Source organism: Argiope bruennichi, chromosome X2 (assembly GCF_947563725.1).
Source record: "Argiope bruennichi chromosome X2, qqArgBrue1.1, whole genome shotgun sequence".
Classification (NCBI taxonomy): domain Eukaryota; kingdom Metazoa; phylum Arthropoda; class Arachnida; order Araneae; family Araneidae; genus Argiope; species Argiope bruennichi.
Window position 1 is genome coordinate 59,882,748 of NC_079163.1, and position 25,693 is coordinate 59,908,440.

Sequence of the window (25,693 nt, forward strand, 5' to 3'; positions counted from 1 at the left end):
TGAAACTTGTTGATTTCTTTTGCCTCATGCATTCATTCTGAAAGTCATTTATTTTCTTTGCAAATAAAAAATAAAGGAAACTTTAAAAAAAGGCATGATTCCACTTAATTTTCAATTGCACTACGATTTCGAAAAGAAACAGAAGTATTAATTTAAACAATATTTGTTCTAATAAACCATGTCCAAGTTTATAAAAGCAAAATCTTTGAGGAATCTGCTGTAGAATATATTAAACGCCATACACTTTAGATCAAATTTCTCATTTATCTCTTCAAAGCAAAATAATAAATAAATAAATAAAAAATAATATCTTAAGGCAACTGAATCCTAAACTAAATGGACGCGAACATTCTGAAGCCAATGAATTAACGCAATTTTGAATTACGAGCTCTTGTTAGTAGGAATTTGCTTCCGCAATTTTTTAAATATATTCTCATATAAAAGTATTCAATAAAGTACTCGTATCTCGTATATTTAAATACATTCTCGTATTAAGTATTCAAAGAGAACGAACACAAAATTCGACCTCGTTACGAATCTCCATACTTAAGACTTTCCTTCCCCCCTCCTACCTAAACAACAACAACAAAAAATTTGGAACTGCATCTGTCTCCTTGTCTCAGAACGCAAAGTCAAACTTTGCCTGTCTCTATTTGTCTGAATAATTACAAAAATAACAAAATTTAGATTTTGTTTAAATTTGTTTTAGGTCACGTTGTAGATTATGAACCAAAACCTTCAAGGCATTGACTGTCTGTCGGTCTGTACATTCGTGTACTTGTAAACGTGATTATTTAAATGTGCATTGACTTGGATAAACGATTGATATGGGATCATATTACTAAAGTTGTAGTTTTGTGTAAAAATTTGGTTTCACTATGTCGAAAAAAAAAAAAAAAAAAAGAGTCTGTAAACTAATCTGTTTTTCTTCCTCGGAAATTAAACAGAAAAAAAAACGCATTCTTTTCTATGCTTAATTAATTTTTGTCGATGCTCAGCACAACATAGTGTTAGAATAATGCTTATCTTCTGTATGTATTTTTTCGGAATATAATTAGTAGCCTACTGAGATAATAGCTTTGAATTTTTAAAAAGACGTGAAAATAGGACATTAAGAAAAGGGCCTGAAGGAACAAATTTTAAAGTCAAAACATTTTTGTTGAAACACTCGTGAGATTCTTTTTTCTCTAGCAAGAAAATAGATCAATATTTCATGCACTCTTACATTTTCGTTGAAATATGCAAAAATGAAAGATGTTGAAATTGTAATCTTAAAAAATGAATTTTAATTTAACTTTTATGTTCATTTCTGCCAATGCAAGTACAAATGTCATTAACTTAATCCCCCAACTTAGTGTATTATCCCACTATTTGGATGTTTTTTTTGGTTTACTCTACAATTTTATTAAAAATCGCTCGAGTGTTGCTGTAACAAGTTGGTTTGAATCCCTTCTCTGATATTTTTCTTTCAAATTCTAATCGATGTCGCTTCGACCCAATTTGCCAATGCAGTGCTTTAATTATCTTCAGCTGCGGTCTTTCTATGCTTCCGTGGTTACAAACCCTTTCATTTGTAGCGCCATTATGCAATTGAACAATTTTCTTACGATATAGGACAATAGTTTCCACACTTTTGAAAGGTTGTCTATTATTAGGATAATCCTCCTACGTTGCGTTACAATGGTGTGTTTACTCAACTTTGTGTTAAGAGGTTTTATTTTATTCATTTATTTATATTTTAATTCCGTTTAGGCAACTTAAGGAAAAGGTCTCAGAAGTACTTTCCGCTTCGCTGAGAAAAAGTGTTCCAATTACTTCGGCACCACTTTCACTGCCAAAGAAGTTTCACAGTTCAAACACGTGACTAAAAATACTATACGGATGTAAAATAAGTTACGACGAAAGCGAATGATAATCATTTGAAACGAGACATTTGAAGGAACAAGCGCTTCTTGACTATTCAGGTAAGCATTTACTGATAAATAGGCTTCAGTCAGAATTTTCATTTCGTACATTTTCTAATGTATTTTTGGTTTTAAAAGCAATAAGTTGGCATTTATTCAAAATGAAATGGATTCAGTGCCATTGTTGTCAGCTATGAAATATGAAAAGAAATGATAGATTTTGTTAGCCTTATTTAATGTTCACGCCAGATATGTTAGTTAAAGACAGATTTCCCTTTTATGCTATGATACAAAATTTAAGCAACTGGTTTCAAACACCGTTCCATTTGAAATTCCTTATACATTAATCCTAATGCATAAAGCGTCTCATTATATTAATACGAAAAACAATATTAAATTTTACAATTGAATTCATAACACCTCTTATACTAATATCACTTAGAACAGTAAATTTCCTTTACGAAACTTACTATTATTTTACTATTATTACTTACTATTATTTTATTACTGTTTAAAAGTAAATAAATAAATGTTTAATGTTTAAAAAAACAAAATAAAATGAAATCTACTGCTTATTTCTCGCTTTTTTTTATTTTGTAGAATTCTAATGAAAGCTCAGCTTTATTTTTAAAGTAAATCAAACATTAATGCATAAGGTGTATGCATTTTTAATAAGATTCGTAACTTTCTTTTGTTAAGTTATTAGTATCCATAGGTATATAAAAGCAGCATCACCATAAGTTTCTAAAAGTGTCTGATGGGCTTCGGCAGCAGATTTCTTCAAATAATAATAATAATGAAAAAGACAATGAATGTCGAAAATGCAATTTGGAGCTTTGCATGATCGGGGTCTTTATACTCTGAATAACTCAATAATACTAAATGGAAAACTTTCAAAATGATAACAATAAAGTAATAGTAAATTAGTAAAACCCAAAACCATTGTCGTTTATATAGATACTTCGTATGTTTACCAATAAATGTCGCGGATTAAAATACATGCAAACACCTAATGTTTCTAAGAAACAGAATTTTTTGAATTCACATTTCCACACGTAAAATGTAATGAAAAATGAAAGCTAACCCTTTCTTATTTTATTTGAAAAGAATCATATATTTAAGCATTTGAGAAATACAGAGATCAAAATTCCCATTTTAAAAATTTCCTTAAAATTATTTTAATCCTTTTTTCCCTATTGCATTCATTACTATATATCTTTTTACATTGTTTGATTTGAATCACTGTTGAAATCTTTTTTTTTTTAAAAATTCCTAATCTAAATGCTTTATTTCTTACAATTAATTTATGCTCAAGGAGTAACAGAGAAAAAAAGTAATAAAAATTCTAATCAAAAACTTCATTTTAACTTTTCAAAAAAAGAACATGACCAAGAAAATTATATTGGCTACACAATGCGAATGAACTTTTTTAATAATGAATCGCTTTGTTGGTTAGAACCAGGTTGAGCTTCAAAATCATATTCATTGAAAGCGGTTGAGTTAAGTCGCATCAACAATAAAATGAAACATAAATAATTCAATTAAAATTTGGTGAAGACCTAAATAAAATTCCACTTATTAACTTGATACCGAAAACTTGTAAAAAATCATAAAGACATTTTTTTCATGAAACACTTATGTTGTTTACTAGAATGCTTATACATTGCCCATGTTAATTGTAAAAATATTTTAAATAATAACATAACAAGTCCATATTTCAAAATAAAAATCAAGAAAGATCCCATCTTCTCATAATGTTTTTCTGTTTAATATTTTATTGTAATTGATGTGTTAATTTGAACTTTGTTTTATTTAGCGCTTATCTTTTGTTTGACTTGTTATGCTTGTTGAATGGGTTTTATTATATTTAGTTCAAAGATTTCCTTAATATTTTAAGCAACGTGCTTTAAACATTAAGTTCGGCTGAAGAGCTCTTTCATTTTCTTAAAATAACTTGAAATGACGAAAATATAAAAGTTGATTGCACCTAAAATATTATTTCATATTACTGCAAGCTTGGTGAAGGTAATTGGTTTTATGAAAATGTTAAAAAAATAATAATGTTAAAAGAATAATAATTTTTTCCTAAAGAAAATGTCTAAAAAATTTAGAAAATATTTTATTTTTAATTTATTTAAAAGGTATAAACACAGTTAGATCAGCATTAAGGATATCATTAAGCTTAAAATGAAACAGTATCTTAAGTGATAAGAATCTACTTTTATTTAATATTAATTAACAGTTTAGAGGTAAGAGGATAAAATGATTTTTCTAGCAGTTTAACAAGAGCGGGATTTATGCGAGTTGGGAAAAAACAAAGTTAATTTAACATTTCACTTTTTAAACAATAAATTGATTCACTTGCATCTGCAGGATATTTTTTTGTTCTGTTTTATATCATGATGATAAAAGACACTACCACTAAAAAAAAAACTGCATACATTTTTTTTTAAGAAGCACCCTGATAGGAATATCTGAAATCCTTTAAGCATGAGTTATAGAATGCCATATAAAGATTCTTATAAAATAAGTCGAAAGAAAAATCGTTGTTCTTTCTACTTATAAAATAACAACTTTTCTTTTAAATAATGATTATTTAGAAAAACACATTCGGTACTAAGCATAGTTTCATTTTCAAAAGATTAAATCTAAATTTTAGAAATCGTATCAATTTTTATTTTGAATCAAATCTTGTGCTTTAGTGTTTTAAAATTGGACAGCTGGGTTGTTCGGCATTTTACAAGGTTTGACCTTGAGTTAGTATACAAATGAGAAAATAAAGTTACTTTGAAACGATTTCAAATTTCATCATTTTTCTCTTTTCAAATTTTGGTTGTTATTCTAGTCACAGAAGTGCGTTCCAGTTATTGTTAATTAACACCATAATCTCAAAAGTGAATTTAATTTGAAAATCTCTCAATTTTAAATAAGCTTCTGTGAAATGGATTTTCATTTATAAGAAGCCAAATGATATTCTCCATATTACTAAATAAACTTACGTTTTTATTTTCTTTAATTTCATTGATAATTACTTCTTTGTTTTTATCTTATTAAATTGAAAATTAAATTCTTTATGCCTAACCGTACTGAAAGTATCTCATATGCTGACTTTACAAGGGGAAACTAACTCGAACTTTCAGCTATTAAGCTATATTATTTTATTTAAAGGATTTTAAGGTAGAAACTATTAGGAATTTTTATTTTATATTTTTAAAATCTGAATTAAGGTGCCACGTTCATACTACAAAATTTAGAGAACAAATTTCATTCAGATGAAATTAGAGGTTCAGAGAAAAACATTTCAGTAGGAGAATTCTAAAAATTCTAAATAAGTGAATTATGAGTGAGTACAGGAACATTTTTGCAAATAACAAGGAAAGCGAATTTGAATGCCTAAAAACCACTTAGCTCTGAAAGTAAGAGAGCAATGAAATTCCCAACCGATTATTATTTCTTAATTCGGACGAGATTCCTTCCAGATCAAGAGTTCGCAGGATAGATACATTCAATAATGATAATCAAAAAACCATCGAAGCTTAAAAAAGTGTCAATGTCAGATTCTCGATCTCTGTTCAGAATTCCGGTCATCAAACGGTCTCTGTGTACTCGATTAGAACGATCGTGTTCTTCCACACGTAAGGTTTAAGTCCAAAGTTCTTTCGCCAACTCGACTTCTTTGGTAAGCAGTTACTCGCAATCGGATTTGTAAATATGTATGAAAAGAATGTCGTCATAGCGATTTTTGACCTCTTTCACTAAGCATCTGTAATCAAGATATGGATTCTCATGCATACATAAGTGTTTAATCATAAATCATACCCGATTTTTATTTATTTGAAATGCAAATTCATTTGCTTAGAGTTATAAATGATTTCACACTTTGCGTGGTATTAGAAGCTCCACATTAGTTTCAAATTAGATACAACACGAAATGCCTAATTATGGTCCTTTAATGGCTAATTGTCAAGATTGTTTCACACGCGTAATCACGTCGACCTGCTAATTCACCAAAATTGTTTCATATCTATAATTCTGCAAACCTCGAAACTCGCCAAAAAAGTTTAAGACATTATTTTCCGTTTTTCTTTCCCCCTTTCAAGGTTAGACATTTTGATGGATTAGTTGTGGTCCGCACAATGAATTCGAATACATATTTTTACTGATAATTAAGTATCCACATAAAACGTTTCGTTTTGGGTGAAGGGTAAGAATTTCTTTTTTCCCATTTATAAGTAAAAGAAATTTAAGAGACATTGATATCAAATCTAAATGCGCCTTGTGCCTTGCTTACAAAACGGTATAAAATGACACCTTTTATTCAAATTTTCGGCCAATAGATCTCTTTTGTAAATGAATACAAATATTTAGGATTATGTTTCAACATTAAATTATCGCTTGATAATTTAATCTAATTTCATCCTAAGACTCGATTGTTAGCGAAATAGTTAAGGCTTTGAGTCCTGACTCCATATGGAGAAACATGGAAAGGCTTCAATGTTGCTTTCTTCTTGAGTCGTCAATATTTGTAAACAAAATGATTAAGAAACGGAAATGAAAAAAAAATGCTAAATAATTAATGAGCATTCAGTTTCTAATAGTTAATCATTAGTTACTTGATCACGTTTAATTTTCTTGTTTAATATGCTATACTGGTGATGTAATAGGATTTTAGGAGAGTTAACGAAGAATAGTTTTCCCTTCTCGAAACAGGATCGAAGAGAAAAAAAAATTAAGAAGCTGATTAGAAAATATTAATTACGAATTTTAACTTAAATGTTTTCATTATTAATTATTACTCAACATAAATAACAATTAATTATATATAGTTAACAATTAATTATATAGTTTTTTATATATTTTAGATTACTTTAATCATCAAAATTAATTGCCGGAAATTAAGTGGAAACCATTTTTTCTCTTAAATAAGTGAGCGAATTCAGTTTCGTGATAGAAAGATCGACAATTGTTCCTGAGAAGATACGACGGAAATCTACTGTTGTAATATAAACATATAAAGAATCGAGAGTTGTTTCAGGTTTCCTTCTTGATATTTGGTTCAGATTAAAAGTTTTAAATATCTGAACGCTCCCACACAGATTAAGAATAAAGAGTCATCTTACAAATTACCATTTCAAGAATTAAAATCGTCCTCACGAACTTTCATTAAAATGGTAGATTACCAGATATAAAGTACATGATTCAGTCAATGGAAATCAAAATCACTAGACATAGCAACATCTGATAATACTTTTACTACAGAGAGGAGAATATTTTGATTTCATTGGAAGGATTTACTTATGTGAATATCTCTATTAAGCATATTTTACTAGAAAAAAAATATACAATCACTTTGTAATACAAAAAAGAATTTTTTGCCTTTTGCAAGTTTATTTTTAAACCTTTATTACTAAGGTTTTCGTGTGAAATTACAAATTAATTTTATCTTTGCTTATTTCTTCAGTCTAGACTTAAAAAATTAAATGCAATCACTTAGTAAAAGTTCTTTCTAGATTTTCGACAAGAAATCCAAACATGATAGTCTATTTTACTAAATTTTTCTTGCACTTTAAATATAACATTGCATATGCTAATAAATATCAACGATTTCAGTCTTATCTTGAATATCCATCAAGTCAGAGGGAACGGCTATGAGCAACTTTTCTATAGAAATATGTAACCGCATTCAATCTTTTTTTCTTACAAAAATCTCAAAACATTTTTTTTTTCTTTCTGAAAATATTTTGAGCATCTTTTCTTCGAGAAAATGATTTTTCATAAATCTGAATTAAAAAAGTATGGCGAAAAAATAGCTAAAACTGATTTGATAATTTGTTTCTATATTTAAAAATATTTTTTTTTTTTTTTTTTTTTTAAGAAAAGGAATATTTCCACTACATCTTTCTTAACCACTTAGCTGATTAATAAGTAAGTTACATGTGCACCAAATCATCAAATTTCGAAATTGAATTTGAGCCACATATTCTTATAATTAAATAAAAAATTACATAGAATCTATAAATATTTTAAGTGTTCTATGGAATCGTCCTAAAATTATAAGGCATCGTATCAAAACGCGAACACATTTTCTGAATAGGAAGTGTCATCGTATTAGCTAATAAATAAATGGAAGAGATTTTGTATTTTAAAAAGAATGACTTTTTTTTAAGGTTTCGAAACAAAAACATCGAACACAATATGTATTCATTCACACTCCAATACCTTTCAAATGATGTTGATGCAAGTAAAAAAAGTTTTATTAGCAACCAATTTATGCAATTTTTTTAATTTTTTTTTTTTGTTCTTGACCGCAATTTTTTTTTTGTTCGAATAAACGTTGAGTAATCGTATAAGGCAGAAGTTGGTAGAATTTGCGTAAGAAAAGGAAAGCGATTTCAATAATAATAATAAAAAAATCAATTTTGTTGAGAAATTGCTTCTAGCCTCATTATTCCAATTTTTATCCTCATTACGAAAGACGAAAGTTTAAAGTTCTGCATGGTTAATTGCTTGTTGATTGCTGAAACAATATATTTTTATTAATTTTATCAGGAAGTAAGAGTGAAGGAAATATTTTAACAAATCGAACAAGGTAAATTATTAAACGCATTTTCGACCACTTCCCTTAAATACGAAGGCCAAGGTCGTCTGTTGTTAAGGACAGGATTTTTTTATCGTAACGATCAAGGCTCTGAACACGATTTCAGTAAATACTCATCATGCATGTTGGTGTAATGCGCATTAAATTTCGCTTCGAGAGTCAAACGACTTTCCCTTCGGGGAAAGGAAGGAAAAGGCGGCAATGAAGTTTCCATAGGAGGTGCTGGCTCAGGTGTTGTCCTCTTTAAACAACATGGCTCAAAATTAGGAGGTCTGTTCTAAAATAGCCATCGTGTTGTTCCGAAGAAAGACGTTAATATAATTATACTAATCTATTTAAAGTATGAATGCCATAAGAAAAGCCCGCTATTAATGACAGTAAAGTGAGACTTCTTCCTGTAATGTTCGTTTGATATTTTAGTGAATCTTTTATTTATGCAGTCACAATTAATTAATGATACTAATTAACATTATTTAATTAACTAATTAACATTTTGCATTTTCTCTTAGAAAGCTACAGGAACTTCTTTATGTGCATACAATGAAAATTCCCTGAACTCAATCATTCAAAAAGAAAATAATTGAAGGTTAATTGGAATATTCAGAAGTATTTGAGAACATTTCATCCCCAATTCATTGATTACATTCTTCAATCCCAATTCATTCTTATATTGAGGGCCATTGTGAGAAAACCACTCATGAAATATTATATAGAACGATTCTTCCCAATGAAAGCTATGGCAAGCTTTCAAAGTTGAGATCTTCGCCTATTTCGTTTTATACGTCGAAGCATTTGATTCCATTTGTCCTCTCCTCAACACTGTACCAGAAATGTCATTGTTAGCTTCCTACTTATTATAAGGTCCTACTATAGAACGAAATTCAATCAGAAATAATGCTGTTATTGTATAGAGTGTTTCAAAAAAGTGGAACAAGCGTTTATTTCGCTAAATACTGTATTTAGATATTTACTTCTAGTTACAAAGCTTCAATAAATAAGGTGGGAAATTGTGTGATTTTTTTTTTTTTTTTTTTTTTGCTTTTGTAGAGTTTAATAGTAAAAAGTTTTTTTTAAAAAAAAGACATTTTTATAAACCCTCTATGAACCAAAAATATTAAACTCGGTCAGTTTTAGTCACAAAATAGTGGAAATTTATTTGTAAAAATTGTTAATGTAGCAGGATAGTTTTATTAGACATAACCAATACAGTCGGGGGACTATAGTAAAATTTACTTTTTCACTTTTTTTATCAATACATTTATTGACTCAAATAGTACAATGAAAAAAAAATATTTACTTCATTTAAATATTTTTCCATTGTAAGTATAGACTTATATCTAACGTGTTATGAATTATCTATTGGTCAACGATTAGAAAAAAAAAAGTTGCCCTGTATCAAATTTTTGACAATATTATTTAGAGAATTTTAATCTAAACTTTTAAAAAGAATAGTTTAAAATAATGCATTTGATACTATATCTTCTTATTATAGCTGGAAAAGGAAACAACAGACGAGTGAAAAAGATATGAGATGCCTGAATGTTTGAATAAATTTATGGATGTTTTATAAATATTTTCACATTAATTGTAATTTGAGCGAGTTGATAGCCAACTAACTTCTTAAAATAATCGGGAAAACGACCGATAAAATAAATATTTAATATTGATCAAATATTTATTTGAAATATTTTTTTCGATTTATAAATTTGACTCTGCTTTTCAGATATGTTATCTCCGCGTCGGATAGCAGTGATAGGAGCAGGGGCGAGTGGTTTAACTGCCATCAAATGCTGTAAAGAAGAGGGTATGGATGTCACTTGCTTTGAAAAAACAGAAAACTTCGGAGGTCGGTGGCATTTCAGGAAACATTCCATACCCGGCGTTGCTTCAGTCATGAAGTCAACGGTGTCACTCCACAGTAAAGAGATGATAGCTTTCAGCGACTTCCCTCCTCCTAAAAGCTTTCCAAATTACATGCATAACACAAAAATGCTGGAGTACCTGCAAATGTATGCACAGCATTTCGATCTTTCATCTCATATACAATTTCAAAATGAAGTGGTGAGAAATGTTCTTTCTTGTCAATTTTGTAAAAGCAACAAACCTTTTATTTTTGGAAAAAATTCAACGTATTTCTTCAGTATATTTTTTTCAATAAATTTTTGAATTCTTTCAATTAATGAATTATTAAGATGGCCTTATTTGAAGGAGCAGTCGTAGAGTTCTTTAATGAATTTTATTCTTACTAATTTTAAAGAAAAAGGGAAAATTTTATATATTAATAAGATTCCTTGTTCAAACCATGGCCAGAGCAGCACAGAGAACCGATTATGAAAACAGAAAGCACGAAAGAGAGGTCGTGAGAAAGCATTATAAACTCATATAGCTTATGAAAAGGATTTGCAAAAGCAGCATTTTGGTTTCACAGAAAAAAAATAACTGCCCGCTCAGTTCAGAAATTGAAGCTGCAGTGAAGCCAAAGTTCTGGTTATTAGAAAATTAATTTTAGAGCTTAAGTTAATTAGAAATTATAATTTCTCTCCATCGCAAACATCATATGATAACTGGTCTCTTGCTATCGCAAAACTCAGCAGAGATCGAACAACTTAGTAAATGTGTTTAACAATTTAAAAAACTTAATTGATCCCTGATAAACAATGATTTAATAAGCAAAAATATAAAAAAATAATTATAAATGTACAAAGATTATAAATTTAAGAGTATGAGAAATAACACTAAGAACAGATTTCTATGAAATATTTTCATTTCAATAAAACTTGTATGATATAATGCCATATGATATTTGGCATACTTAATTCACAGTAGGAAAATATAATGTTTTCTAATATGATTTTTTCATTATTATTTATTCATGACTTAATTCAGTTTTTTAATTTTGAAGAATACAAGCAAATTTAATTTAGAATTACGCACTATTTGATTAGGTTGTTTTGCCAAGAATTTATTAATTTTTCATAAACATTTTCATTGTTTAATTTCCTTTAATCCATAACAGTTCGCAACTCTTTGGCAATGTACGGTATGAAATTTTTGCACTCAAGTGTCTGAGAAAAATGGAAGTCGACATTTTTATTTTTAGAATTTTGTAAACAAAAATTATTGTTTACATCAGTTATTTTTTTCAAGTTTGTTAAAAAAAATGTAATTAATTTTTTAACGGTATTAATAAAGGTTGTGATCAAAGCCTGGCAGTGTGAAACAAAATATTAATTGGTTGAAACTGATATTTGTGAAATATTTTCTATTTAGGAAGAATAGATCAATGGCATAAAGTCTCATATACCAGTTGTTAATTTTTAAGGTTCAAGTCTTTCCTGCCAAAGATTTCGATACTTCAGGGAAGTGGCTTCTGAAAATAGTCGATTTAAAAACAGGCAAAAAGAATGAACAAGAATTCGATGGAGTAATGATTTGTACTGGAAGGCTGTCGCATCCTTACATACCAACGACACCGAACAGGGAAAACTTCAAAGGAAAGGTGATTCACACTCAGTCACTGAAAACGACGGCAGAATTCGAAGATTTAAATGTGTTGATTATTGGAAGCGGAAATTCGGCCATGGATGCAGCCGTCGATATTAGTATTCTGGCGAAGCAAGTAAGTTTTTGTTCAAGAACTTCGTGATTTTTACTTGGTTAATGAATACTGCATGTTTAATATTTCTTTTATGAATATCTAGTTGCTAAAAAATCATAAGATTTTTCACGATAAGAAACTGACTATAGTGGTAAAAGTTAATTTGAAAGTTTGTCAAAAGTTAATTTGAAAGTCAGATAACATATTTGATGATAGTGAATTTTTGCATTCTTCATTTGTATACGTTGAAAATAATAACGGAAGCTTTAGTTTTACTCTTCTTAAAAGGATCATTTGATAAGGCCTGATTCAGAAATGTTTTATTATATGCGAAATTCAATTATGCGATAACAATAGAATTGCTTGCATATTGCTAGTGATTGGAATTTCAACCATAAATTAATGTGAAGCAATTTTTTATTTGACCCTTTGATTTTTTTCCTTTATCAAAAAAAAGCAGATTTTGAGAGTGCAAGACCACAGTCTCAAAACTGTTTAAAAGCTCTTCTTCCGACAAAATGTCATAAATTCACTGTCAGCTTAGCCCCAGCTTCCTTGCGCCCCTCTTATCAACAAGTACTCACATTTGCATTTCTAATGTGTGGTTTAAAAAGGAGTATAAAACTAATTATAATAAACAATTTAGTAATGCTTGTATATTCACTGTGCAATTATCAGCTATTGATTGTCGGAAGTCCAAAGAAAGACAGTTTCTTGTGGTCAGCAAGCAACTCAAAGCAATTGCCAAATGATAAAACCAGATCCTTTCCCTGATATTGAGCAAAACAAGACCTTGGACATTCGATAGTTTGTTTTTTAGTTCCCTCTAAGCCCCGAGACACGAGGAGAAGACCTCTGGTGCCTGTGCGAAAAACCACAACTGTTGTCAAATTTATATTTCATACTCTTTTGATTTATAATCTAGAAAAGAAAATCCTCTATCCCAAACAAAAATGAGCTTTTAAAGTCTGGGATCTCAATGTTCAAGCCAGTTGAACCAGGGATACAATCTGTAAAATTACCGAGAAGCTCAATTGCGGTGAGACGCAACCATAATTGAATAATTAGAGATGCTATACGTACGGATTTCTGCTTCATTTCTAACTAATTCTATTCAATAAGATATCAAATTTCTATTAACATATTTTCATTTCAATTGTTATAGGTTTATTTAAGTACTCGGAGTGGAACTTGGGTTCTTCCAAAAGTCGGACCTAGAGGACTTCCATTTGATATGATATTGTTACGAAAACATTTTCACACATTGAAACGTTATTTCAATAGTACAGTGAATAGCTTCCTAGAAAAGAAATTTCAACACGAAGTTTATAATTTGAAGCCAAATCATCGAGTTCTTGATGCTCGTCTCATAATGAATGACATTATTCCTGATAAAATACTTACTGGAAGGTAATCCTCATTTTACTTTTCTTTTAATCCGAGAGCTTGATTCTATTTTCAGTGTTATGTACTGGAAATTTAATCTTCATAAAGCATATGTTCTGTTTTATACATTGTTTTTATTACAAAAAAAAAAAAAAAAACATTTTCCAAATTGAAACATAGAAAAACTGTGTTGGTTCTTTTTGTCAAAAATATGAAACAAGTAATAACTTGGACAAATTTCTTTGAATTTCTAATTTAATTATACTTTTAGACCCTTTGAAAGAGTTCCCAAACAAAAACGTTAACAAATTATACTTTGAATTCCATTATTGTTCTATACTTCATCTTGTTTCGTTTTGTAACGACATTGTTTTAGCGCCTTCTGTTGTTTGCGACGTGTTTCAATGTAGAAAAATTTCATTTACGTGTGTCTCATATACCTTTAAAGTTTATCTACGGACTATTGGTTCACTCTGCATCAACCAAAATGTTATCGGTAGAATCATATTTTTTACTGATAAATATGAATTCATAGTATTTTTCAGTTTTGCATTAGTTTTAAATAATAAACTGGGACGATACCAGGCCTATTTTTTAAAAATGGATCATAAAAAAAGACGATTAGGGAAAAATGAGTTTACTAGTAAAAGCCAAGTACAAACAGGATTACATTTCGACATATTCGTCATGAACATTCAGGCATTTTTCATATGTATGAGCAAAGTTTCCGATCCCTTCTTCGAAGAATGTTGCCGCTAGTGATACGAAATGGGCCCTATTGCTCTTTTGTAGTTCCTTATTAGTCTGGAAGTTCTTTGAGTAATTTTTATAAAGAAAGAATATCGAGCAAGAATGCCCAAATATTCACCCTTCAACGTAGCAATTTTGGCATTTTTATCAGTCAGCTCGTTTTCTGGGATTTCAGCATTCTCCTTTTTGTTCGAAGTATTTGATCAAAACGTTGAACAAGAATTTATGTTCTGAAAGACTTGTGCCCAGTTATCGAGAACGCTTCTTAGAGCCGAGTGATTTTCATATCTGCCCTGAATTGGAGACTGGCTAAGAAGTCAAAGCTTAAAGACTCTTTAAAGGAATATTAGGGCTTATATCACATATTGGCAATAACATTCTTCGAAGAGGGAATCGGAAACACCGATAAAAATACCTGAATCTTTAGGGTGGTTATTTCGAAAGGTTTGCGTATAAAGGTGGGTTTACACTCAGCCAGTTTATAAGACAGCCAGTAGGCAGCGCATGCATAGAAAGGGACTAATTAGTGTTTGTCACAATTTCATAAGATAGATTCAGACATTCCATGTTTGGCTATAAATTGTCGTTTTGGCTTTCCTGAATTTTTCTTTCTCACTCATATCGTATTAAAATGATTGATATTTGCACAAAGGAACAAGATAAAATAAAAAAAAAAGGTCAATCAAACCTAAATTCGAAAAACTACAGAAAAAAATGGCAAATAAAATGAACACACACACACACACACACATCGCATAAAAAAAACAAAGAAGAAAAAAATAATGTCGAAATTTTTCTATGATAAGTTATAAATTTTTTCACGACCCCCGCCCCCCAAAAAAACACCCCCATCAAATTCTACAAACGTATGCGCAGTAAGCAAAAAAAAAAAAAAAAAAAAAAAAAACCACCAATACATCGACATGTTGTTCCGTCGGAACAACTACTTGCCATGGAGCGTACAGCATTTTTCAGCCTTTCTACGAATGCGCTGCCTACTGGCCGTCTTATAACTGGCAGAGTGTAAACCCACGTAACTTTTTGTAATACATTCATTTTGTTCTCTAATTTTTTTTTATGGTCCATTGGTTGAAAAAACATGACCCTCATATATTTCAGACTAAAAGAAAAGCGCGTACTTTGGCACTTGATGGAAGCAAAACATTGTTTCATTATAGCATCGTTGCAAAATGCTTCTTAATAGTCTTTCATGTCTTATTATATCATTTCCGCCATTACACTTCTTATTATTATCCCCAATTCATATGTCAGTCAATAAATTATCGCCATTTTATATGTCAAGCAATAAAGATTTTCCTCCTAGTATTGAATCATAAATTTTCAATATAACTTTAATACCTAAAAGTTAGCATTCATTTTCTTCAAAAACTGGAACAGTTTTGGTTATACACGTGTCCTCAAATTTTGAAATTAGTTTTCATTTCTTCTCTTATGCACACTAACTGTTGATTAACAGATAATTTCTACATTATTAGAGATAACATATAGAATTATATTTCATATATTTTGAATGAATAAAGGTGGCGCTGAAAACATTACCAAGTATATATAGTTTCCCGGTCCTTTTAGGCATATTTATTGAAATATTATGGATGTATTAACATCGTAAACAAAAAAAATAAAGTTACACTTTTATGAGACTAAAACTGACGATGTCCGAATCTTCAAATTCCATTATTTTTGATTATTTTAAAGACTGCCTCGTGGATGGTCTGATAAACAAGGCAACTATTGATTTGAAATATTAAGATTTAAAGAATCGTAACTCGGACAGTTTTGGTGTCCTAAAAATGTCTAAAACATTTTTTGTTTAAAATGTTAGTATGCCAATAATATTTTAATAAATAACTACTGGGGAACTAGGTAAAAATTTAGACTTAATAATTTTTTCAGCAGAGCAGTTATTGACTCAAACCATATACATTTCGATTCTTTAAGTAATATAGAGCACTTTTTTTTTTGTAATAGATGTACATGCCTACGTCTAACACCTTAGAGATTTTTAATTAGGCCACCATTAGATTGGGAGCCTTATATATCGACTTCATATATCAAGATATATCATTCGAATTTTTAAAAATGTTAAGCGGCATATATTTACCTTTTAAAAAATAAGAATTTAAAATTTATTGCTAGAAACAATTTTGAAAAGATTTTGTGATAATAACTTGTACGAAAGTGTTTCATAAGGTTTCTTTTCTTTTGTTTCGTAGAATGTATTCAAGAGGCTTTTTTTTATGGTTTCAGCCTTGTTATAAATGTATCTTTTAATAAATAAATTTTAATAATATCTAATTTTAACTAAATCTTTCACTACACATTATTTTTATGTTTATTAAAAATCTTTCATTGTTAAAATCTTTCATTGTTTAAAAATCTTTCATTGAAAAATTTATAAAAATAACTTGCAAATATTACATTAGATTTTATGTGATAATTAATAGTATTCTTTATTATAGAGTGCTTATCAAAGGAAACATAAAAAAATTCGAAGAAAATGCTGTTGTTTTCGAAGGTGAACAAACTGCACAAGAAATAGACGTTGTTATTTTTGCGACTGGTTACGAAATGAAGATACCAATACTGGACGATAAACTCTATAAAACAGATGAAAGCCAATTTAATCTTTATAAGAAAGTTTTTCCTTTGGGCTTGAAGCATTCTACATTAGCAGTGATTGGATTTGTCGAATGTCAAGGCCCCACAAGTACTGTTGCAGAATCTCAAAGCAGATGGGCGGCTAGAATATTTAGTGGTAAACTGAAATTCCCCAGCGAAGACATTCTGAAAGAACGTTTGATTAAAAAAGTTACCAAGTATGCAGGGGAAGACTATATGGAGTACATGAATGAATTAGCCGAAGAATATGGTGTGAAACCTTATATGTCAACTTTTCTCTTCAAAGATTTCTACTTGTTCTGGTCATGCTTCACTGGACCTTTTACTTCTTACCAGTATAGATTATCGGGGCCTCATAAATGGAATGATGCTCGAAAAGCGATTTTTGAATGTTATGATAGAGTAACTTATCCACTGTCCGCAAAATTATTTTCAGGAAAGTATTTTCGAAGTAAAAGCGAAAACGAAGAAGAAAGATCTCTGCCGCAAAAATCTCGAGCGAAATGAGTTTCAGTATACAGTAAAAGGCTATGTACATGAATTTCCAAGACTAGTTTAAAAATATTATATTTTTAATTCTCTTGCATATTATTATTGAATATTCTACAAGAGATAACAAAGATATGCTTAGACATTTCCACAATAACAAACATTGCGTGACACATTGATATGCTATAAAAGGATTTTTTTATATAATCAATTTGTATCAATATGTATCCATTTTTTGTTGAAAAAGAAGTTGTAAATGTTTTTCTGTTTGAGCATTGAACACATATGCGAATAAATCCTAAGTTCTGAAAAATAAATGGAATTATTCGAAAGAGTGTTTGGGATTTTTTCTGTGTATTCTAAAGTAATTGAAATGTTTCTTTCCCATCCGAATTGTACATTTTAATGATACCTTTTGCAGTCAAACTGAAGTATTATCCTATGTTAATCAGTTTTGTTTTAAGCTAATTTTTAAATCATTTTTTCAATTGAGTTCGGATTTAAATTTCAATATTTTTTTCTCAAGTTTCCTACCTGGTGTCTCCATTAGTATGGAAACACAATTCAATTGTATTGATTAACTGATAAATTAAATTCTAAAAATATTTAAACTGAGTATTGTCATTGAGAAAACATAACTGCCCAGTTTCAAAACTAGCATATCAAGAAGCAAATGAAAAATTAATCTGGAAATTCTAACTTTTCACACATGAAACAAATCAAGATAAATATAAATGTTTAATAAAGCTAAAGCAGTTCGTAAACTAAGAAACCCATTTAAGACATGGAGAGATATACAATAAACTCGACAAGCAAACCATTGTATGATTCTTTGAAACTGAATCGAATCATTTTTAAAGCCAGACATTTTAACTGGTTTGTTATGGATGTACTTAGCATACTAATAAACTTCTTAAAGGAAATAAATAATACAGGGAATTATATCACATATTAAAATGGAAAAGATTCAAGAAAAAATTAAACACTTTAAAAAATATTTCATCTCAAAAATTGTTTCATATTTACAACCGTAAGCGGAATAAGCTGCATACAACGACTGCCCATTACCATAAGCCATGGAATCTTCCACTTTCGTGTTTTTTTTTTTTTTTTTTTTTTTTTTTTTTTTTGTCGCAGCAAAACATTGGAAGCGAACAGTGCAGAAGGTTTTCGAACTTTAAAGCTTGCAGCATTAATTAAATAGATCTAATTATTTCAGCTTATTTACTGTAAAATGTATGTTATTAATTAAATAGATCTCATTATTTCAATTTATTTGCTGTAAAAATATACATTAATTAAGTACATATAACTATTTCGGTCTATTTACTGTAAAAAATGTAGTAGTTAAGAAGATTATAGTTAATCTTTTTTCTAACACAACCTATAATTTCTAAGAAAGATAAATATTTAAGAAAAACATCATTAGCCACGCAATAAGGTCACAGGCTGTCAATAGAACGATAGTTTCAGGTGAAAGACTTTAGAAATTTATTAAGAGCTATGATGCAAAGAATTTAAATAATTACGTTCACAATCAAAAGCTTTCCTGCAATTTCAAAACATTTTTCAGTTAACATTTTAAACATATAAACATAATTAATGCTTGAAATCCAGCTTAGTTTCATACAATCCAGCTATTAATTTTCCAGTTTAGACTTTGCATTAAATCATTAACTGCATTAAGAAAATCATTAAAAATTAAAAATCATTAAAAAAACCCATTGTCAGTGACTTTGGAAAATAAAAATAAAAAATCAACACAATTATATGTTTATGCTGATACAGCTTTGACTTTGCAACAGATAGTTTCTCATTCAGAAGAGGTGTACACACACACACACAAATGATAAATGATATGATATGCTGATGATATGATGTAATGATATTTTAAAATCTAATAATCTAATTTAAATATTAATTCACTTTCAAATTTTATCTTAATTTAGCCCATATTAATTTCATGCTAAAATGTTCTCTTATTTCCTGATCCAATTCCATCTTTTTTATTTAATTAATGTTATACGCGCTCTATAAAAATGCTTACTTCTGTAAATTCTCATGATCCCAGTGAAGAGAAAAATCCTTAAGGCTTGCAACATTCTTTTAAAGATACCTGAATTTCCCTATCCTAAGACTACACGTGTCAAAGAAATCAGAATAAAAATCACCGAGGGTAAATTTTTTGTCTGCTTTTGTTCTTTTACATTTGTATCGCGATGTGAATGGGCGTCAGTTTTATCATCGTTTCTTGTACATAATAGACCTCCCGGATGAAATAAATCGTAAATTTTAAAATTTGAAATGTGCCTTCGGCCACTCAAACGCTAAAAAATGTTTACATTATATATATATATATATATATATATATATATATATATATATCACTTTACTGAAAATTTTAGAGCTATAAACATAATTAGTTTCGTTTGAAAGCATTAAAATTGGAATTTCAAATATTGCGAATATTTCTTCAACAGATTTTAGTAAATGTTTTGAAAATAAGAGATATAAAAGAATCATCCATTGAACATTCATACATAACTGTGTCTTTAATTTAAGAAATTTCAAAACATTAAATTATAAAGATTAAATTGGTTATATACAATCGTAAATCTTCATTTTTTTTCTGCCGAATAAATGTTTGAAAAAGCAGTTGTTTGTGTAAAATTTATTAATAAATATTTAAATTTAAGTATAGAAGACTTTGCAAATAAAATAAATCAAATTTAGTCACATGACTGCACATTTAAAAAAATTCTTAGAAGTAGGTCATGGCTTTCTACGATTTAAAAGAATATGTACTAATTACTAACAGAACCATTCTGCAAAAGCCTGTTTTCCATTTCAATCATTTTTCTTTGGATCTTTTTCTCTCAATCAGACAATATGGGAGGTAAAATATGGCAGTAAAATATGAAGTAGAGCGTAAAAATTTTTAAATAAATTAATGTTTACGCATTGTTTACCATATCATGTTTTTGCAACTGTAAATTAAATTCTTGCTGATGCTGTAATTTGGTCAGTGAAAATTATTTAATATGACTAGAAATGCTGAATTTTAAGATGGTGGTAATGTATGTAATACAGTTCATTGCTAAATTAGATTACTTTCCGAAACAGAAATTTTGTATTCAGTTTCCTTATATATTTCAATTTGATTGTTTCAAACAAATATTAGTGGGATATACATCAAAACGTTCGTGTAATAATTATAAAACAAACTAATGATTGAATATGAAATACATTTCGAATTTCGGATAATCGAAATACATACACTGACCAAGGAATGAGATTTTAAGGATTCATACACTATGTTAGACTTTCATCCATCATTTCATTTGTTCAGTGTGTATTCCATTTGCATCAATCATAGGTTCAAAGCGTGTTCTTGAGGAATTTCAGTAATATGGCCTGTTAGTTTTGCTTTCAATTCAGGCAAAGTCCATATGGTTTATCCAAAGACATGAACTTTCAGAAATCTCCACAACCAGAAGTTGCTGGGGTTTCAATCTGGAGAACAAGGAGGCGAGGCAGTCAGAAGATGTCTCAAATTATCTGATCATCTCCAAAGTGGGTACGAAGTAGTTCCTTCACTTGTCGGGAAATGTGAGGTGCTGCAACATCTTGCATGAAGACAATACTCTAAACATTCGCGATCTTGTAAAGCAGGAAAGATTTGATGAATGTAAAAGTTTTCAGTAAGGGATACATTTAATTCCCTTGAAGAACGCTCTCCTCAAAGAGAAAGGAGCCAAGAATGAAATCAGCAATAAAATCATACAACTTGGCAGTGTAATCAGAATGCAGAGACTGTTTATGCACAATGTTAGGACATTTAGTACCCAATATCTAACAATTCTGAGTATTCACTGTTTCGTGTAGTATAAAATGCACTTCATCTGACCGCCAACTGTTCTAGGGTCATGGCTATTCTGGCCAGAAATTGAAAAGCAAAATCAATGCGATGTTCAGGGTTTTGTGAATGCTGCTTTTGCCCCATGTGCCTGAATATACATTTAATGAATATGCTTTTTAAATAGATCACAGAACATGTCGCCCCATAGATCAAGGAAGAGACAAATGAAATGACATTGATCTAGCACTTATCGAAAAATATTGGGAACCAGACGCTCTTTCAATCACAGCAGCAGAAAAATTCTAAAAAGGCTTTTCTGATATTCAAATAGCACTTAATTCTAATTTGAGTATATCTTTTAACACGGCCCTAGTAAATTACATGAAAACAAAAAAATATGCATTATGAAAAAATAAAATAATAATCAAATTAGATTCTGGTTTTTATTTTGAGTGTTGCAGGTTGCTCTCAAGCTTCGAACCAATTTTTCTTGATTGACTAAATAATGAACTAAATGAAAACTTTTCTAATAAACTAAATATATGAAATCGGGAATGTCACCAAAATTTTGGCCCCAATCGAAAAAATGCATATTCAGTTTTTTTTTTTTCTTACTGTACCATGAAGGGAAAAAATCGTAAAATATATTGTGGTAGTAGTATATAAGAAATTCGAGGGGAAAATATTTCTTCTGATTTTTTTCCTTAATTTTAAATTCTGTTATTCTCGAATTCTAAAGAAAAGAATTTTAAGCCAAAATTGCTTCCTGATACCTCTTACAGCTGCTCCTTGTCATTTCCTTAGATCAGGGATGGGCAAACTTTTTCGGTCGCGTTCCAAAAATCGAAAAAAAAGTTTGGCGGGCCAAGATAAATTTTTTCTAAAATTTTAAAAACAATATACAAGTATTACAATTTAAATATGCTAATGGGATGAGTGAAATTGCGATTTCATTTTTAAAAGTTCCTTATATTGAGATTCGAAGTGAGATGTACTGATTCTAAGGAACGAGGCTAAATGCTCATCTATCAGTCTACTTCTGAAGTAATTTTTTCTAATGTTCATAGTTGAAAACACTTGTTCACATATATAAGATGAAAACAAACATAGCACTGATTTTCTGGGCGTATGATATTAAATTTAGGAAACCTACTTTCTATAATGATTTGAAAAACTCTAACTTTGGCATATTTAGAAACAACTGCTACAGATGATAGATTGCAACTCAATTAATTCAAGCTGCAAATCTGGCCTCACTGCCTCACAATTTGCGTTGAAAGGCGTGGTAAAAATATATAAAATATCGTCCAGGTATACCAAATATCGTCAATAGATTGATTTTTCCCTTGCATCTTGACATTCAAGTTGCTCATATGATAAAGAAGATCTGTGAAAAATGCAATGTCCGAAAGCCATTCTGTATCTTCTAACATTTCGCACTCCGCAGAACACTGTTTCTCATGGAAGAACGACACAATGTCGTCTTTCAGCTGCCAAACTCGCTCGAAAACACATCCTGCACTAAGCCATCTTACTTTCATGTAATACAGTACATCAAAATATTAAGATTGCACGTACTGAAGAAAATCTCGAAATTTCCTGTGAGTGAGCCCACGAGATTGAATAGTATTTACAAGCTTCATGCACGGGTCATATTCAATGCAGATTTACATAGAGAATCTTGATGTATTATACAATGTAGAAAAACAATATTGTTCCCAGAAAAGTTTTGATTAATGAGTTTAAGAAATCCAGATTTTTTTCCTATCATATTTGGTACTCCATCGGTCTTAATATTACACATATTTGTTATAGACACTTTCGAAGTTAAAAGCCCTTCCGAAAAATATCACATCCCTTTGTAGTTCCCTTTAAAGAACGCATGCACGCCAGTTCCTGGGCAATTTCAAAGTTCTCGTCAATACCTCTTATAAATGATACTAATTGAACAGTATCATTTATATCAATGCTATAGCTATCCATAGCTATAGAACAAAATTTAAACTGGCCAATCTTTGACTCTAATTGTGATGTCAAACTTTTATCGATGACTTCGATTCTACAAGTCATCGTTTATCGAGATAAGCTTACAGTCTCAAAATTATTTTTCTTGTCTGGACATAAAACATCACAAACTTAGAGCATGCATTGTTTAACAAACTCCCCCTCACTGAGAGCTTTATTATTTTTAGCAATATTGTATGCTACAATGTAACTTGAATGTGTGGCTGCTTCTTCGATACTGTTTACCTTCTTGAAAAAAGTTTTTGGCCTGATAATTTTTTACAAGGTCTTTCTGCATTTTGTTTTCCTTCATATTCGGACATTGCTTCGTAATTGAAATTCTTATGCTTAGATGTAAAATGATGGGAAATGTTATATTCTTTGAAGACTGCTACAGCTGCATTGTAGATGAGACACAGTGGTTTATCTTTTACAACTGTGAAAAATATTTCGAAGTTCCTTCATCATTAAAAGCATGGCACTCTGAATCAACTTTACGTTTTTTAGTAGCCATTTTGGGGTTGAAATATTTTACTAAAATTTTACGAAATATTACCCAAGCAAGCACTAGCTACGCTATGGTTTTAATAATTTCACCACTATTCATAATGATGCTGTATGTCCGCAATCTTTCCATACGCAATGAATAATATTAGAACTCGCATCAAAAGAAAAAGCCGCTGGCTGTAGTATAAAATGCGCACATCTGAGGTCTAATTCATCTATATCGGATTCCCATATATCTGCTCCCCGAGAAAGAGATAACACTTGTTGGCACCAATCTACCGCTATAACTAACAAAGAACTTCCTCTTTTAACACTTTACGGATTGAAAGATGTCTTTGCTTGCTATTTCCGTCGTTTTATGTTTTGTAGAACAAAAGTAGAGAAAGTAAAAAGATCATCAGTCCTTTGAAAAAAAAGGAATAAAAAAACTAGTATTTAATCAAAATAGAAAAGGAGACCAATATATAATATATAAATATATATTTCTTTTAATTTGCCTCGAATCGGCAAAATTAAAATTACATCCGCGGGCCGGATAGAACCTTCCGGAAGGCCGGATAGAGCCTTCCGGCGCCGCGGAGTTGGCCCGCGGGCCGTAGTTTGCCCATCCCTGCCTTAGATGCTGTTATATGACATTGCGCGTTATTTTAGCATAAAAAGTTGCTTTACTTTGTAATTCTTTGTATAACTGTTAGATGGCGGCACGATACATTAATATTTTTTTTGATAAGTTCACATATGAAAATTACCAATTTTTATCAAAAGATGGCAGTACAAGAGAAAAAATTGGGACAATTCTTGCTGTCTACGTTTCCAGCTGTTTGTTCTAGATATGTAATTTAAATTCGAGACAGATCGGTTCTCTGAAGAAACCTTATTTACTTTTTGAAATCATTCTCCGCATCCATGCAGGGCATGCGCAAGAGGTTCGAGAATCCTTAGGCAAAGAAAATGTCATGCCCCTTCATCAATGCATACTCATATTCAATTGCATAATACATAATAAAAAAAATTATCAATTTTTTAAGCAACTAAATATTATTAAAATTGAATAGACAAAGAAAAAATTAAATACATTTCAATAGCACGTATTTTGAAACAACAATGAAAAAGTTAAATATGTATTATAATAACTTACTTTTTTGTAAGAACGTAATTTGTATTGTTTTTGCTTTAGCGAATATTTCAGTAAAAAGGCCGAAGTCCAGATCGATTTCAATTTCATGCTGAAATGATTTTATTGCCAAATAAATCGGTCTTTCTTAAACCATCGAGTGAATGTTTAATGTATTTTCTTTCTGAAAAATTTCTTGCTGAATTAACTGCTGATATTGGTAATATTGCAATATGCGTCCCACTAATGTTCATAAATTAAGGGAATTACATAATTTTGTAAGAAAAAATAAGTTGCAACATTTTAATGTTAATGGGACAAATATAAAACAAAATTCAAGCAAAAATATCGTATGAAAAATAACAAACTTATAGAAATATATGGAAAATACAGTTATATTTGCTATTCGAAGAAAATGTTGATTCTACTTCAAATAAGCAATGATGGGATATTTCATGATGTCTCATCTTGTTTATATATCGCTTAATTCTTTAGAGTAGGCATATATCAGATTACATAATCAGTATCAATTGATTACAATATTTACATTGTAATCAAATACAAGAAATTAAGTAATCTCACATGAGAAAATATCAGTATACCAGAAATATTTTTCAGTATTGAAATGTCTTTTTTATTGTCTGTGTTGCAATAATTTTTATAAATGTAGGTATTAATTACTAAACTGAGAAAACCGAGACGAATCTTGGGTAACTCCAAATTAAACCACTCCTGCCATGCCAAACTGGCCGGGGTAATATGAAAACTGAAACCGCTGCGACAACACAGTCAAAAATTGAGATGAACGCAAAATGACCCCATTACAGGGCAGCCGATGCACTCA

The 25,693-nt window shown here is 29.9% G+C and overlaps 1 protein-coding gene across 1 annotated transcript; it reads left to right on the forward strand.

Annotated features, from left to right (window-relative positions):
- The first annotated feature begins 1,824 nt into the window (after positions 1-1,824).
- LOC129959947 (flavin-containing monooxygenase 5-like) lies at positions 1,825-17,658 on the forward strand. The gene is made up of 5 exons (XM_056072862.1): positions 1,825-1,964; positions 10,226-10,563; positions 11,825-12,121; positions 13,266-13,510; positions 16,717-17,658. Exons 2-5 carry the CDS (start codon positions 10,228-10,230, stop codon positions 17,381-17,383), a joined length of 1,545 nt encoding a protein of 514 aa, XP_055928837.1. The 5' UTR covers positions 1,825-1,964; positions 10,226-10,227; the 3' UTR covers positions 17,384-17,658.
- The last annotated feature ends 8,035 nt before the right edge of the window (positions 17,659-25,693 follow it).

Excerpts from the sequence above, each read along its gene's own strand:
- LOC129959947 (XM_056072862.1), top strand. The coding sequence starts at position 10,228 with ATGTTATCTCCGCGTCGGATAGCAGTGATAGGAGCAGGGGCGAGTGGT. Across the intron at positions 10,564-11,824 it reads TACAATTTCAAAATGAAGTG|GTTCAAGTCTTTCCTGCCAA; the intron begins GTGAGAAATGTT and ends TTAATTTTTAAG. Across the intron at positions 12,122-13,265 it reads TTAGTATTCTGGCGAAGCAA|GTTTATTTAAGTACTCGGAG; the intron begins GTAAGTTTTTGT and ends CAATTGTTATAG.